Genomic DNA, 15380 nt, shown 5'->3' with positions numbered 1-15380 from the left:
TGCAGCACCACAGAACCGGTGCCACCATTCCCCTGTAGCTCTAGCCCGGTCTTCCAAGGTTTCATTCCAGATCTCTGCCCTGGCGTTAAGAAATCTTCCATATCAGACGTCCCAGCTGCTCGCTTACGTGTGCCACCTCCACACGTTGCCTCAGCATCCATGTCCTCCTGGTGCACCTCAACCACCGCCGTGTGCTGCTTACTCTCGTTGCACAAGGTGTTCTCACACTCCTGTGCAGCTGCTACCCCCTCCAATACCCTCCTGTCCTTCTCCCCTTCCTGACTGTTTTCCACCTCCCCCAAGGAGTCTTTCAAGACCTCGTCCAACAGACCATCCTGTTGTAAGTCACTTCTGTCAACAGTCGCATCCGTAGATGGTCGCTCAGATACAGTTCCCCCAGGTAATGTGGCGCATGCTCCCAACTCCGACTCCGCTCTGTCTACTTCTTCACTCCAACTTCCAGACGCCTGTCTTGCAGCTTCACCTGTCTCAGGTGCCAAGGAGAGCAGCTGTCGTTCCAGTTGTTGGCACCTGTTCCCTCCGTCCCTGCCTTTGATGACATATGGTCATAAGACCTGCACAGCCTACATGTCCGACGCTGTCCTGCATAATATACATAAACCTGTGTTCTGAACTCTTCCATCAGAACGTACGATGGTATAGGTTGTCTCAATGTCATCTTCAATGTGAAAGACCCCTCTGGCAGCTCCATATAAGGCCCATCCTTCCACACTCCCAACTCTGCCGAATGGATCTTGCCATACCTACAGAATACCTCCACATCATCATATTCCAAGGCCTCAAAGGGGACATTTCTCACCTTTACCCACGTTACATAGCTTGATACGTCATGTAGGCAGACCTCCACTGCAGAATTAACGGTCATCCTCTTTTCTTGAAACGCATCTACTATGCTGGCGTAAAACCCAGCACTCTTGAACTTGAAGATCCTGGACACTCCATTCACTGCTACACCATACAACTCGTCGTTCGGTATGCCGTACACATCGCAGATGATACTTGGCAGAAGCACCTGCATTGTAGAGCTACTCAGGGCACCACGTACCAGCTCCACACAGACAGTATTCACCCTGCGTCCATGTCTGTCCACCATTTTGATTGTTCAAAACAGGCAAACTGCACAGACAATCTACTGAATCGGTAGCGCCTGTGCAGCACGTCCACTCGGCCCGGAAGCGAAGAGGACAATGATTAAGAATTCATCGAAGTCTGCCCGAAATGCCTAGCCATGCTAAGTGTCCTAGTGGCCCCCCTGTAATATTTTATAACATGTAAACCACACAATATCCAAAACCTGTAAACCCCACACTGTAACCCTTAGAGAATAAACTTGAAATGAATTTAATTGAATTTAACCGAATTGAATTTACACAGTATTGTGCAGTTACACTGATTCATGAACTGTTAAGGCTATTGAGAGCCATCAGGTTCGCTCGAAGACTGAATCAGTAATAAAATTTATTTCTACAAGTACATGGTATACAGGCTTAGCTGATACTGACATACTATATAGAAAGCCCCTGGTTATGCAGAACATTTCGGGGCAAATTAGGTCAGTTTTGTCCCCAGGATGCGACCTAGACCAGTCAACCAACTCCCAGGTAACTATTTTACTGATAGGTGAATATGGACAGCAGGTGTCAAGGAATCCATGTCCTAACGTCTCCACCCGTACCAGTGATCAATCACCGGACCTGTATGTGACCAGACTGCTTTAGCAATAGAGCTTCGGAACACCTTAATTTCTTGTATTAAGAGCCCCTCACCGGCATCAACGCAACGCCTCTCAAGGACAAATATACTATAAGATCAAAAGGAGCTAGGGTTGGGGAGTACTCAAATTCGATAAGGGGGTATAAAATGAAAAGCTGGCGCCCTAAGTCAATTGAAATTAAAAATGAAGTCTGCAGTGAATGTAGAGCTTTCTGAAATTAGAGCAGGTCCGGTGAGCCCAGGAGCTGAAAATCTAGCTCGTTGGTAAGTGACAGAATTAAGCAAAAGTTATTCTGGAGACAAAAAGCTGCCAAATTGCAAAGAGGTTGGAGGTTAGGAACAGGACGTAAAGTTCAACTTAAGAAAACGGGTCTAATTCCTTGCCTGAAATGCCTAGGCATTTTTTTTTTTATTCGCCGGTATAGTGGCCTTTGTAATAAGTACTTTATTTTATAATTATATATAAACCGCATATTGTAATCTATACAGAGAAATAAACATTTGAATTTTGAATCAAGGATGCTAGTGGCCCTGCATGTGATAAAAGTCATCCTGCAAGATGGTAATTCTCACCTAAGTTCAGCTGGAATGATATTTATGGCAAGGAGTATTATCTAAACCCGGGATATACAGCTCCATGACAAGGAATAACATGGAGACCCTTATGGGTCACCATAGTAAACCGGAGGATGCTCAGATTGTGGCATATTTTGTTTATACTATTTACAATTTTGTTAAGTATAATTTAACTAGGAAGCCGCACAATTTTAATTTTTGTATGTTAAATAAAAGGTTTATTTTTTATATCTACGTAAATTTTACATGCCGTTTTGCATTAGTTACTGTTAAAATCTTAGAGAAAATTGTGCAAGTATTATGACAAACTAAACTAAATTTAAACTACGGATATTTTCTGCATGGTAAGTTGAAAATGGTATAAAATACAGACATGATGAGCAAGACGTGTGCAACATTAGGGTATGTTTATTGTTGAAACGTTTTGCCTTTACAGGTGGCTTCTTCAGTCAAATAGAGCCAGCAGAAGTAGCTGCGAAAAGATGTAATCAGTCCAACTTCGGAAAAGTTTTGAGGTAGTCATTCCTTCAGCCTGGAGAAGAGTTCAGACCATGGTAATCTTTACTTCTCTACTGCTGACTTTGCATTCGACTGAATGTAGATAGGCGAAACTTTTCAATAATATACTATAGAGTTAATTATAACTAAGTGCCAGACAAGTCATACAACGATACTGAGTTAACCCAAGCTACGCAGTACGGCTAATTTCCGTCGGGAAGGGACTTCCAACGTCACTAGAATGCAGCTCACAGGAAATAAGCTACAGACTACAGTATTAAGTAATCCTATGTTAACTGCATAACTCACTTTGTGCCTGGAGTTTACCTGGAGAGAGTTTCGGGGGTCAACGCCCCCGCGGCCCGGTCTGTGACCAGGCCTCCTGGTGGACCAGCGCCTGATCAACCAGGCTGTTGCTGCTGGCTGCACGCAAACCAACGTACGAGCCACAGCCCGGCTGATCAGGAACTGACTTTAGGTGCTTGTCCAGTGCCAGCTTGAAGACTGCCAGGGGTCTGTTGGTAATCCCCCTTGTGTGTGCTGGGAGGCAGTTGAACAGTCTCGGGCCCCTGACACTTATTGTATGGTCTCTTAACGTGCTAGTGACACCCCTGCTTTTCATTGGGGGGATGGTGCATCGTCTGCCAAGTCTTTTGCTTTTGTAGTGAGTGATTTTCGTGTGCAAGTTCGGTACTAGTCCCTTTAGGATTTTCCAGGTGTATATAATCATGTATCTCTCCCTCCTGCGTTCCAGGGAATACAGGTTTAGAAACCTCAAGCGCTCCCAGTAATTGAGGTGTTTTATCTCCGTTATGCGCGCCGTGAAAGTTCTCTGTACATTTTCTAGGTCGGCAATTTCACCTGCCTTGAAAGGTGCTGTTAGAGTGCAGCAATATTCCAGCCTAGATAGGACAAGAGACCTGAAGAGTGTCATCATGGGCTTGGCCTCCCTAGTTTTGAAGGTTCTCATTATCCATCCTGTCATTTTTCTAGCAGATGCGATTGATACAATGTTATGGTCCTTGAAGGTGAGATCCTCCGACATAATCACTCCCAGGTCTTCGACGCTGGTGTTTCGCTCTATTTTGTGGCCAGAATTTGTTTTGTACTCTGATGAAGATTTAATTTCCTCATGTTTACCATATCTGAGTAATTGAAATTTCTCATCGTTGAACTTCATATTGTTTTCTGCAGCCCACTGAAAGATTTGGTTGATGTCCGCCTGGAGCCTTGCAGTGTCTGCAATGGAAGACACTGTCATGCAGATTCGGGTGTCATCTGCAAAGGAAGACACGGTGCTGTGGCTGACATCCTTGTCTATGTCGGATATGAGGATGAGGAACAAGATGGGAGCGAGTACTGTGCCTTGTGGAACAGAGCTTTTCACCGTAGCTGCCTCGGACTTTACTCTGTTGACTACTCTGTGTTCTGTTAGTGAGGAAATTATAGATCCATCGACCGACTTTTCCTGTTATTCCTTTAGCACGCATTTTGTGCGCTATTACGCCATGGTCACTTGTCGAAGGCTTTTGCAAAGTCGGTATATATTACATCTGCATTCTTTTTGTCTTTAGTGCATTTAGGACCTTGTCGTAGTGATCCAATAGTTGAGACAGACAGGAGCGACCTGTTCTAAACCCATGTTGCCCTGGGTTGTGTAACTGATGGGTTTCTAGATGGGTGGTGATCTTTCTTCTTAGGACCCTTTCAAAGATTTTTATGATATGGGATGTTAGTGCTATTGGTCTGTAGTTCTTTGCTGTTGCTTTATTGCCCCCTTTGTGGAGTGGGGCTATATCTGTTGTTTTTAGTAACTGAGGGACGACCCCCGTGTCCATGCTCCCTCTCCATAGGATGGAAAAGGCTCGTGATAGGGGCTTCTTGCAGTTCTTGATGAACACGGAGTTCCATGAGTCTGGCCCTGGGGCAGAGTGCATGGGCATGTCATTTATCGCCTGTTCGAAGTCATTTGGCGTCAGGATAACATCGGATAGGCTTGTGTTAATCAAATTTTGTGGCTCTCATAAAAAATTCATTTTGATCTTCGACTCTCAGTCTGGTTAGCGGCTTGCTAAAAACTGAGTCATATTGGGACTTGAGTAGCTCACTCATTTCCTTGCTGTCATCTGTGTAGGACCCATCTTGTTTAAGTAGGGGCCCAATACTGGACGTTGTTCTCGATTTTGATTTGGCATAGAAGAAATACTTTGGGTTTCTTTCGATTTCATTTATGGCTTTTAGTTCTTCCCGCGATTCCCGACTCCTAAAGGATTCTTTTAGCTTAAGTTCGATGCTTGCTATTTCTCTGACCAGTGTCTCCCTACGCATTTCAGATATATTGACCTCTTTTAGCCGCTCTGTTATTTTCCGTCGCCTGTAAAGGGAACGCCTGTCTCTTTCTATTTTACATCTACTCCTCCTTTTTCTTAGAGGAATAAGCCTTGTGCATACATAGAGTGCCACCGAGTTAATCTGTTCTAGGCATAAGTTGGGGTCTGTGTTGCTTAGTATATCTTCCCAGCTTATATCGGTTAGGACTTGGTTTACTTGGTTCCACTTTATGTTTTTGTTATTAAAGTTGAATTTGGTGAATGCTCCCTCGTGACTAGTCTCATTATGTCGGTTTGGGACTCTACGCATACATGTCTGAACCTCAATTATGTTGTGATCTGAGTATATTGTTTTTGATATGGTGACATTTCTTATCAGATCATCATTGTTAGTGAAGATGAGGTCTAGTGTATTCTCCAGTCTAGTAGGCTCTATTATTTGCTGGTTTAAATTGAATTTTGTGCAGAGATTTAAAAGCTCGTGCGAGTGAGAGTTTTCATCAGAGCTGCCTCCTGGTGTTATTACTGCAACAATATTATTTGCTATATTGCTCCATTTTAGGTGCCTTAAGTTGAAATCCCCCAGGAGCAAGATGTTGGGTGCAGGAGCTGGAAGATTTTCCAGACAGTGGTCAATTTTTAACAGCTGTTCCTGGAATTGCTGGGATGTTGCATCCGGAGGCTTGTAGACTACCACAATGACTAGGTTTTGGTTCTCGACCTTTACTGCTAAAACTTCCACTACATCATTTGAGGCATTAAGCAGTTCTGTGCAAACAAGTGACTCTGCAATGTACAGGCCTATAACATCCGTGCGCCCAAAAAGCGTTTTGTAAATAATTTATGTTATAATGTATATATAAAGGACCACAGGGTAACCAGCTTCCTCTTTCAGAGACTCAGTGTTGCGATCCAGAGAGGAAATGCCTGCAGCATTCTGGGTACGTGGCCCACCGCCGGGGAGCTGGACGAAGTATTCGAGATGTAGCTCTGAGTTACCTATGTTGTTTTACTTTCTATTGTATCTTTGTGAATGTTTTGTCAATGTATTTTGTCTTTAAATAAAATATATTAACTATAGGAGGTGGTAGGAGAAAATTCTTAAACAGCTTCAGGGAAAAGCTTGAGTTTTCCCTGAAGCAAGTTTATTCTTTTCTCTGAGGATGAGGGTCTCCAGGACAGTTCTAGAGTTGATATCTCCCTATAATATTATATATACGTGTGTGTGTGTGTGTGTGTGTGTGTGTGTGTGTGTGTGTGTGTGTGTGTGTGTGTGTGTGTGTGTGTGTGTTTTACATACACAAAAGTCTAAATATAAAAAAAAAACTACCTAGCAGCAAATAGGTACCCAACAAAGGTAGGTGCTGTAATAAGAGTCTCCTCGCCTGATTATCATGGAGAGCGCTAAAGTCGTAGGTTACGCAGCCCCTGTAGGGGTGGGGGGAGTGGAAGGCATTCAGACTATTCAGGGAACTGAGGCACAGATCCAATACCCTAGATCAAGAGCCACCTCGCCACCATCAAACCTGCGTCGAGGGAGGTCCTTAGAATTTAACCCAGGTTCCTTACTGCTACCTGTATAAACTCTGTCTTAAGTCATAGAAATCCGCACAATGTAAGCAAAACTTGCAAGTCTTAACCGCTCTTCACAAATTATATCTACTGTAGTTAAGGTCACGGGAGGGAAAAAGTCAAATTAATAAATTTTTAGGGAAGGTGGTAGGTAAATGGCGGAAAATGCAGTTTATTGCAATCGCATACTGCAAGTCTTCCCATGTGTCGGTGTTTTATACCTTTCACCTCCAAGGAAGTATTTAGGTTTAATTAGGTGTTTACCAAGAGTGAGGAACTAAACACAGTAATAAATAGTGTAGGACTGTCCAAATTCATTTATGCTTGTCTAATTACCGGAGTAATCATTTACAGGAATCTTTACATTACACCATTAGTGGGACTGAAGTAAATCTTTCATATCAAAATTGGTTTACTTCAGAACATTTTAATTTTAGACCAGGAGTGAAATACTAATGCAGAAAATAGGCGTAAACTGTGTTCCTGGAACCAGTATTGAAAGGTGCACGGGTACAACTTAAAATACCTACACCTCTTTCAACTATCTACCTGGATACAAATGAAGATTTATATTCTCCAGTAAAATGTAAGGCACCAGAAAGATTAACCAGTAACAAGACAATTTGGTTTATTGAAGGTATATAGTTAGTGCATGTAACCATTATTCCTCGAGTGTTTTCTAAATCACTTTTGTTTTCATATGTTTACCCGATGTGTTTACCAGATTTGGTACAGAATGGGGAATTAATGCCAACCAAATTTAAGAGTATCAGTATTTTAAATATTTTAAACTAATTCGGATAAATTAAACAAGAGAGGCTACAAACTTGGTTCCTCTGGATGTCATATTTTAGTCTTTCCATCTGTTGAGGGGTTGGACCCATCAAATTATCCTTAATATATTCAATCAAATTTCGGCAAAATATCTTGCCAGGACAGAAGAAATAAGGGTTCGATAAAGCATTGGCTGTGGTAGCCCTTAAAATAATGTTAAATGGGGCTATAGTTGAAACTAGTGCTAAAATTATTAAAATATTAAGTACTAATTTTAACAAGATATTTTGCTTAGTTTGGCCTATACTATCCAGTTACAAGAACACTGCTTAAAGTTCATAAATCAAGAAGGTACTAATGATAACTGCCAAATCACTGGAGAACCTCGTCTAGGCGATGGTGTGCTGAACCACGTCAGCCTGCAGCTCTGCCTTGTCTGAATACTGTTAACAAGGCAAGCTATTAGCCATGGCAAAAATAAATTATACACAGTATATGTTCAGTTTATCCGGTCTTGCAGACTTATTTAATAAAATGCTAACTGAAATGCAAAGCTAAAAGCTTATATATACAGGTTCACGGTTGCCCGAGTGACTACCACGAGTGACTATATAAAGTTTTTCATTTTAATACCAAGTTAGAATGCACGAAGGAATTAAAGTAAAAATAGAAACCAACCTTGAGTTTTGTATCTTCACTGAAGGCAAATTTACAAACATGCTTGCGAAAACAGCGGTCGAAGCAACACTTCTCATAATGTTCACAGGATCCGTCTGTCGCACAGAACTGGTAAAGACTGTACGAATTACCTTTCATATGACTGCTTTTGATAGTGTGCTGGAACATTAGTACATTTTAATCTGTTTAAGAGTTGAAAATAATTCACTAGTGGCATCCTAAGGGAAAAAAAATTAGTGAAGTACTATGTATCACTTCCAAGAATCTCAAATTAACATACATGTTCATCGGAATATTTATGAAAACTATTTAAATTTTTTAAAAGTTCTAGTAAGTTTTTTTGGCCAGGAGAATGTAATTTCTAGGTTACTAGATAGACCTAAGGCAAGTTTATTTCTTTAGGAATTATCCATCACATGTGCATCTTCCTTAAGACGCTAGATTTACATATTTTTTATAGGGCGAGTAAACTCACGCGAGGTAGATCAGGGAAGGTGATGCCATTGTAGTCCCTGCGAGGTAAAGTCTCAGGGAGTTTTTTGTCTATAGTTGGACAAGTTGAACGAGTGGCTGGGCAGTAGCCTGGGTGCTCTGTAGAGCAAACCTGCTGTTGCTAATATGGAATATAGCACAAGGTAATACAACTAGGTAAATTTATACATTTCCCCATTTTTTCATAAAAATCATGGTAGTCAAATCACAAAAAGCTAGTTTAAAATTCATAACAGTGACGGCAAGAGACTATATGCTCTTATATTATTGACATACTTTTAGCACACTAATATAATTTAAAGTCTCCTCTAATACTATATGACAATCTCCCGACATTTTTAGTGTACAGAAATTCTATTACTTATGCTCCTTTAACAGTATCAACAGCCATCTATGTAATTTGGTGCTATTATCAGTAAATTAAGACAGTCACTGGGTAATTTTAATTTTTTTTTTTTTTTTTTTTTAGTGACAAATCTCTTATACATTTGTAAAAGCATTAAAAACTTCAATGACAAATATAGAAACAATCCAGCCAGCTAAACGGCTGACACTATAATACAAGGAATGTCTGAACCTGATGGCTCACATCCACCATAGAACACAATCCACCCTACCCTCATATACCCTATGGTAATAATTAATATCGAGCATGGTGGTGGATTTAAGACATTACCGCTGACACTTCAACCCCCCCCCACATGCCTATTAACTGTCTGCCGTCACCACTCATAACCACCAACAGTCATTGATGGTAATTAGCGTCTTATAATATATCACCCTAAAAACACGCTATTCACAAACCTACCACAATAATAAATAAATTTACACATTATTCCCTCCAGCAGACAGATTATTTACACTGCCGGAAATATATACATCACATCCTACCGAGAATGGACAACATTAGACATCTTAAGTAATATGACATGTGTATCACATGACCTGCTATTGCAGAGATTACTTAAACTCCTACCCTACCCTACCCCCCCCCCCCAAGTGAAAAACTGACCAGTTTCACCTGACTATACACAAGATCAAAAACTTAATTCACTTGAACATATATAATGAAAATGTGAAAAAACATCTGTAACAATATATAAGCAAAAACACCCCAGGCAAGATCTTACATTATATACAATACCAAAACGTTCCACTAGTTAAAAAATAGGTATGAAACCTCATTATTATGACAAGTTACATTGCTCATATATAGGTAGACATGTATAATTACAGGTTAAATTATGCTTATATACTAACATGCTTATGTACATCCTTACAAAACATGAAGGAATCCTTAGATAAATTATAATCATCGGTGTTCACAATAACACCAAGACATTACATTGAATATCACATTGAATATCACCTCGACATCCTTTCCTCACACAATTCCACACACACTCACACAATCGACCTCTGCAACACACACCAAAACCCCCCCCCCCTGGGCAGGCCAGCCCGTTCATGCCCCTGACCGCTTACAAAGACCATAAATCCCTCAAAAGAAAGTCCCTGTAGTCCTCCGAGAAATCCCTCTCCCACCTCCTACCATATATTTCCGTTACGACACTTTGTTCTATAAAAGGATGCTGCTATGGCCATCCTACGTTCCTCCGCCCCTTTGTCTCTTATTGCCCATGATATACACACAATCAACCACTAAGTAAGCCACTGCCCTTTGAACCTTTACCCCAACCCCACCTACATCTAAACTGAGCGCTCTCAAAACCGACAACCCTTCCCCCCCCCCCCCCACATACCGGATTACTTTCCCTAACCATTCCCGCACAATCCCTAGGCTTTCACAAAAATAAACTACATGAAAAGCTGATTCATCTACCCCACAAACCTGACACTCCCCACCCTCCCTTATTCGCCTATTTCGTAAAACAACCCCAGACGGCAATATTCCGTGAAGAAACCTATACATTACCTCCCTCACACGTGGCCGTAACCCTTTTAATCGACCCCAAATGTCTTCCCATGCGTACATCGGGTACACTCCTTCCGTTGCCACTACCACCCTAGGCCATATCTTCCTCTCCATGGACCCTACCCGCACGTTTCTCGGCTCTCTGACCATCAATAGACGCAACAACTCACCATCTCTCAAATCTTGTCCCTTCCACCATCTCCGAAGATCTCCCTGCAGCATCCCTAACCCTCCACTCCCTTCCCCCCAAGCCCTTAGCAACCCATGTTTCACATATACACACTTCAACCTTCTTTCCAAATGAATTAACCCCAGCCCTCCCAAGGCCACCTGAAGTGTTACCACCTCCCTTTTCAACCAATCGCATCCCGAACCCCAGATAAAACAGAAAACTCTGCTCAACAATCTCCGGACATCCCCATACACCAAAGGGTACAAAGCTGCGCAGCACATGCCATATTTTGCTGTACAAAAGCACATTGACCACCATGACCCTCTGGTGTAGCTTAAGATGTGTCGGCCTCAATCCTGACAATCTCCCCAATACCCTATCTACCACACCCTTTGAATTATTCTCCCTTGCCATCTGAGCATTACCCATATACACAACTCCACAAATTTTCACCCGGTCCACGACACTCCGCCTCGCCTCGCCTATCCCATTCACCCAATCTCATGAGCTTTGATTTATGCACATTCACTGCCATACCTGTTGCCATCCCAAAAACAGGTATGATTCTCTCCAGACCCTCCAATCCCTCCCTCCCACTCACTAGGACAGTTGTGTCATCAACATAACCTATGATACCAGGACTCCCACCTCGTATGTCCTCCCTTACCCCCTCCTGTATGCACCTTTCCACTGCCCTATAAAACGGATTCTGTAAACATGCAAATAATATTTGTGACAACGGGCAACCCTGCCTCAATCCCCTGCCCATTTTCACATGCAACCCCACCCTCCCATTAATCTGAACACACATCCCAGCTCCCCGATATAAAGTACGTGCCCAATTCACAATGTCCTCCCCGAACCCCTGCCACTCCATGATTCTCCACAGAGCCTCCCTCTCGACACTGTCATATGCCGTTCTCCAATCCAACACCAATACCCCTCGTTCCCCCTCTTGCAGACCCTCAAACCTAATAACCCCATGCCCCTCATACATTGATCTCCCCGGAATCCCATATTGACCCCTCACTATTACCTTTCCAATTACCTTTTTTATACGATTTCCCAAAATTTTTGCAAAAAGTTTGTAGTCTGCACACATGAGTGATATCCGGTAATCTCTCACTGTGCACTGACTTTCACCCTTTGGCACCAAAACTACTAGTGCTGTCGCCTGCAAAGGTCCCAACACACCCCTCTCTTTTATGATATTAAATAATTGCACCAAAAATTCTTTTAATACTCCCCAATGCTGTATGTAAAACTCCGCAGGCAGCCCATCTATCCCCGGTGCCTTACCCCTGCTCATACTCATTAAAGCCATCCACACCTCTTCCTCCACAATAGGCCCCTGTAACTGTTCCCTGTCATCCCTGTCCAGCACACGCCGCATCCATCCCCGTCTCTCTTAAAACCTCCTCTCTCACACCCACACTCCTCATATGTGCACTAAGCCAGGCATCAACATACCCTCCCATCCCCTCCGTCGTCACCAAATCTTGTCCCTCCCTATACCCCTCGATGTCCTCAAGAACTCTCAAACCCACCATTTCCATTGCAACGCGCCGGCGCCCCTGCCCTCGCAGGACACGCTGATGGTCTATCACCCCACATGACCTCCTCCAACCCCCCTAAAACCCTTGCCGCATCAAACCTCTCATTTTGCACTTCCATTAGACGTTCCTTCACTCCCTCTGTCAGCCACTGGGGCTCCCATCCCCCCCTTCCTCTCTCATAATACTCCCTTAACTGCCCCTCAAGATACCTAATAAGCCCATAAGCCAACTGATTCTCGTGCCTTCCCTGTCGGACATAGAACTCTCGAATCCTCGTCTTCGCCGTCACATCCCACCATCTCAACACATCCCCATTGACTTCCATCCCCTCCCATAAGCCTTTCCACCATTGTGCAAATAGGACCCTCCCCTCAACATCTTGAAGCAACCGAACATTCAATTTCCAATAACTCTTATGCCTGTTCGGCCGACCCTCCCATCCCAAATCCACCAAAACACCTCTATGATCAGAAAAAAAAGACATCCAAAACCCTTACACTCCGCACCACTGCTTTCCTTGTCACGTATATCCTGTCCAGCCGTGCAGCATACCCCTGCCTCACAAAGGTGTGCTTCACCTCCCACGCTGCCCCCCCCTCCACATCCACCAACCCCACCCCGGTTAACAGGTCCCTCAGAACGCCAGAACAATATCCTGCTCCCCTAGGTTCCACATCCTTGCGGTTTATAACGCAATTCCAGTCCCCTCCCACCACAGCTAATGCTGGAAGCGACCTTAAGTGATACACCAACACTTCACGTACAAACTCATTCTTCACTCGACTGTCCCCCTCCGCCGGACCATAAACACACACAAAAGACATCTTATCTCTTCCCCATGTCCCATCCACTCTTATAACCCTCCCCTCACCCCCCTCCTCACAATGATGTACAGTAAACGGGCTAGCCTCCCTCACCAAAATAGCCACTCCTCCTTTCAATCTCGTCGAGTCTGCCGCATATACAGTATACCCCTCAATCATCAACATACAACCCAGCTTGTGGTTGTGCTCTTGCACAAACACTATCCACACCATACCTAATAAGCATCTCATGAAACCATACACTTCCTAGAATTTTTCAGACCATTAACATTTATAGAGACTCTTGAATTTGTCAATGGAGATTTTCCTTTACGTATTGCACCACCTTTATCCCCCTTCCCCTTTATACGCCCTTGATCTTCAATCACCATTCTGTGATCTGCTTTCACATGCCCCTTGCCCCTGGACCCCCCAGGTCCATGCTCAACCACTTCAGCCCAAACCTTTTCGCCCGAACGCTGTGCCGGAGTGAGCACATCGTCCACGTCCGAGGGCACTGCCGCTCTCTTCCGTGACACTCGAGCCTTTCTCCCCGCCTCCACCCGGAAGCCATCCCCGTGCACTTCCGCCACCACCGTGCCAATTTGCAACCCAGCCTCAACCTGGGTCTCTGACATGCCTCCCCCCCCTCTCACCACCTGGAACCCCAACAGCATCCAGGGCACCCACAAGCCCCTCAACTGTGACCTCTCCTGGGGTCCCTAACAGGTTGTGAAGGACAATCAATGGTAGCCTCCATGGCCCTGTCCTCACCCAGCGACACCACATCTTTGGTCTCCGGTGCCTGCCCGGCAATGCACGACTCTCTCGGAAGAGTTACACACTCTTCCTCCCTCAAGGCCTCCTCGACCTCCACACTCCAAGTCTTGTCCAAGGAAACCGACTCAGGTCGTGCCAAATTCAACGTCTCAAGGTCCTCTGATGCCTCCTTATGCTGCTTCTTCGCCTGTGTACCCTGTTGTTTAACACACTGTGCAGCAATGTGATCATAGGCACCGCATAATCGACAGGTACGTCGTTGCCCTGCGTAAGTCACCATTACTTGAGTCCTGAAGTCTTCTAGGAAAATATAGGAAGGAATAGGATGCCTCAATGTCATTTTTAAGGAAAAACTTCCTTCAGGCATCCCAGAATACGATCCTTCCTTCCATTTCCCCAATGTTGCCATATGAACAGTCCCAAACTTCTCGAAGACGACACGTAGGTCTGCCTCATCAGCCTCAAAGGGTACATTTCTGATCTTCACCCACGTATAATGGCGGGACACATCATGTAGCCTTACCGTCACTGCAGGATTCACTGGTACACAAAGATCTTGGAACCTGGCGACTATGTCCTCGTATACACTTGCATTGAGGAATTTCACAAAAATTCTATATGCCCCGTTCAAGGCTACACCATACAGCTCTTCGTTGGCAATGCCGTATGTGTCCCTGATGATGGCAGGTAATAAAACTTGAGCTGAGTGGGCATGCACAGCCCCACGCACCACTTCTATGCCGACAGTGTTTACCCTTCTTGCCTGCTGCGCCATTTTGAGAAAACCAAGTTGTCACCGGCTGACAGCAGAGGGCAGGCTCGGCTCACGTCCGCTCGTCCCAGAGGTTGAGCGACGAATTAATTTTAAATTACTGAGGAGTCGAGTAATGTTTAGAGCGTGATTCTAACAAGTACAGCGATATACAGTTTTAAGTGTCTAGTTTACATGTTTAAATCATAATTGAATATTTTTCCTTTTAAATTTTAAATTCTTAACACTGTTTTGTAGCATAAAAGGAATTACGTCGCTGCAGATGGCTTCTAAGTTACTGTGTTCCATCCATCAAAGAGGAGCCATGTGTCCTCTTAATAGACTCAAATGGTGCTTAACTTGGTAATGTGTACACCACACCAGGAAAGAGCGGTAACAAACTGGGAACACTGAACGTACAACACATGCTTAGTTTTTCCAACAAATTTTTGTCAATTAAACATTGAAAAATGAATGGTGTTACAGATATAACTGACAGATATAACTGATCCTTCACGTAAAATTACTACGAGTATATTTACCATGAAGAGAGGCACTGTCTGGAGATAACATTTAAATATTTATTTATGCCAATCAAGGAGTAAAACAGACTTAACGAGGGAACGTTAGTGTAAGCAGAGCTTACACACTCAGGCACATTAGGGTACACAACTAATTCTAGAAATTACCTGGAGATTATTTTATTTTAGACAAAGTGGGAAAACAAC

The 15380-nt window shown here is 43.6% G+C and overlaps 1 protein-coding gene across 2 annotated transcripts in view; it reads right to left on the bottom strand.

The window, feature by feature from the left end:
* Positions 1–7321: 7321 nt before the first annotated feature.
* Positions 7322–15380, bottom strand: part of LOC128705656 (uncharacterized) — a 9680-nt gene continuing 1621 nt past the window's right edge. The window contains exons 3-5 of one of the 2 annotated variants that reach the window (XM_070087872.1): positions 8638–8753; positions 8163–8321; positions 7322–7927 (exon numbers count right to left, since the gene is read on the bottom strand). In XM_070087872.1, the coding sequence (XP_069943973.1) occupies positions 7874–7927; positions 8163–8321; positions 8638–8753 (329 nt within the window). In that variant the 3' untranslated portion in view covers positions 7322–7873. The remainder of the gene's footprint in view (positions 7928–8162; positions 8322–8637; positions 8754–15380) is intronic. The other variant, XM_070087873.1, reaches the window with a different exon arrangement.

This window comes from Cherax quadricarinatus, chromosome 23 (assembly GCF_038502225.1).
Source record: "Cherax quadricarinatus isolate ZL_2023a chromosome 23, ASM3850222v1, whole genome shotgun sequence".
NCBI lineage: Eukaryota > Metazoa > Arthropoda > Malacostraca > Decapoda > Parastacidae > Cherax > Cherax quadricarinatus.
Note: the sequence above shows the minus strand (reverse complement) of the source record. Positions and strands in the feature narration are given on the sequence as shown.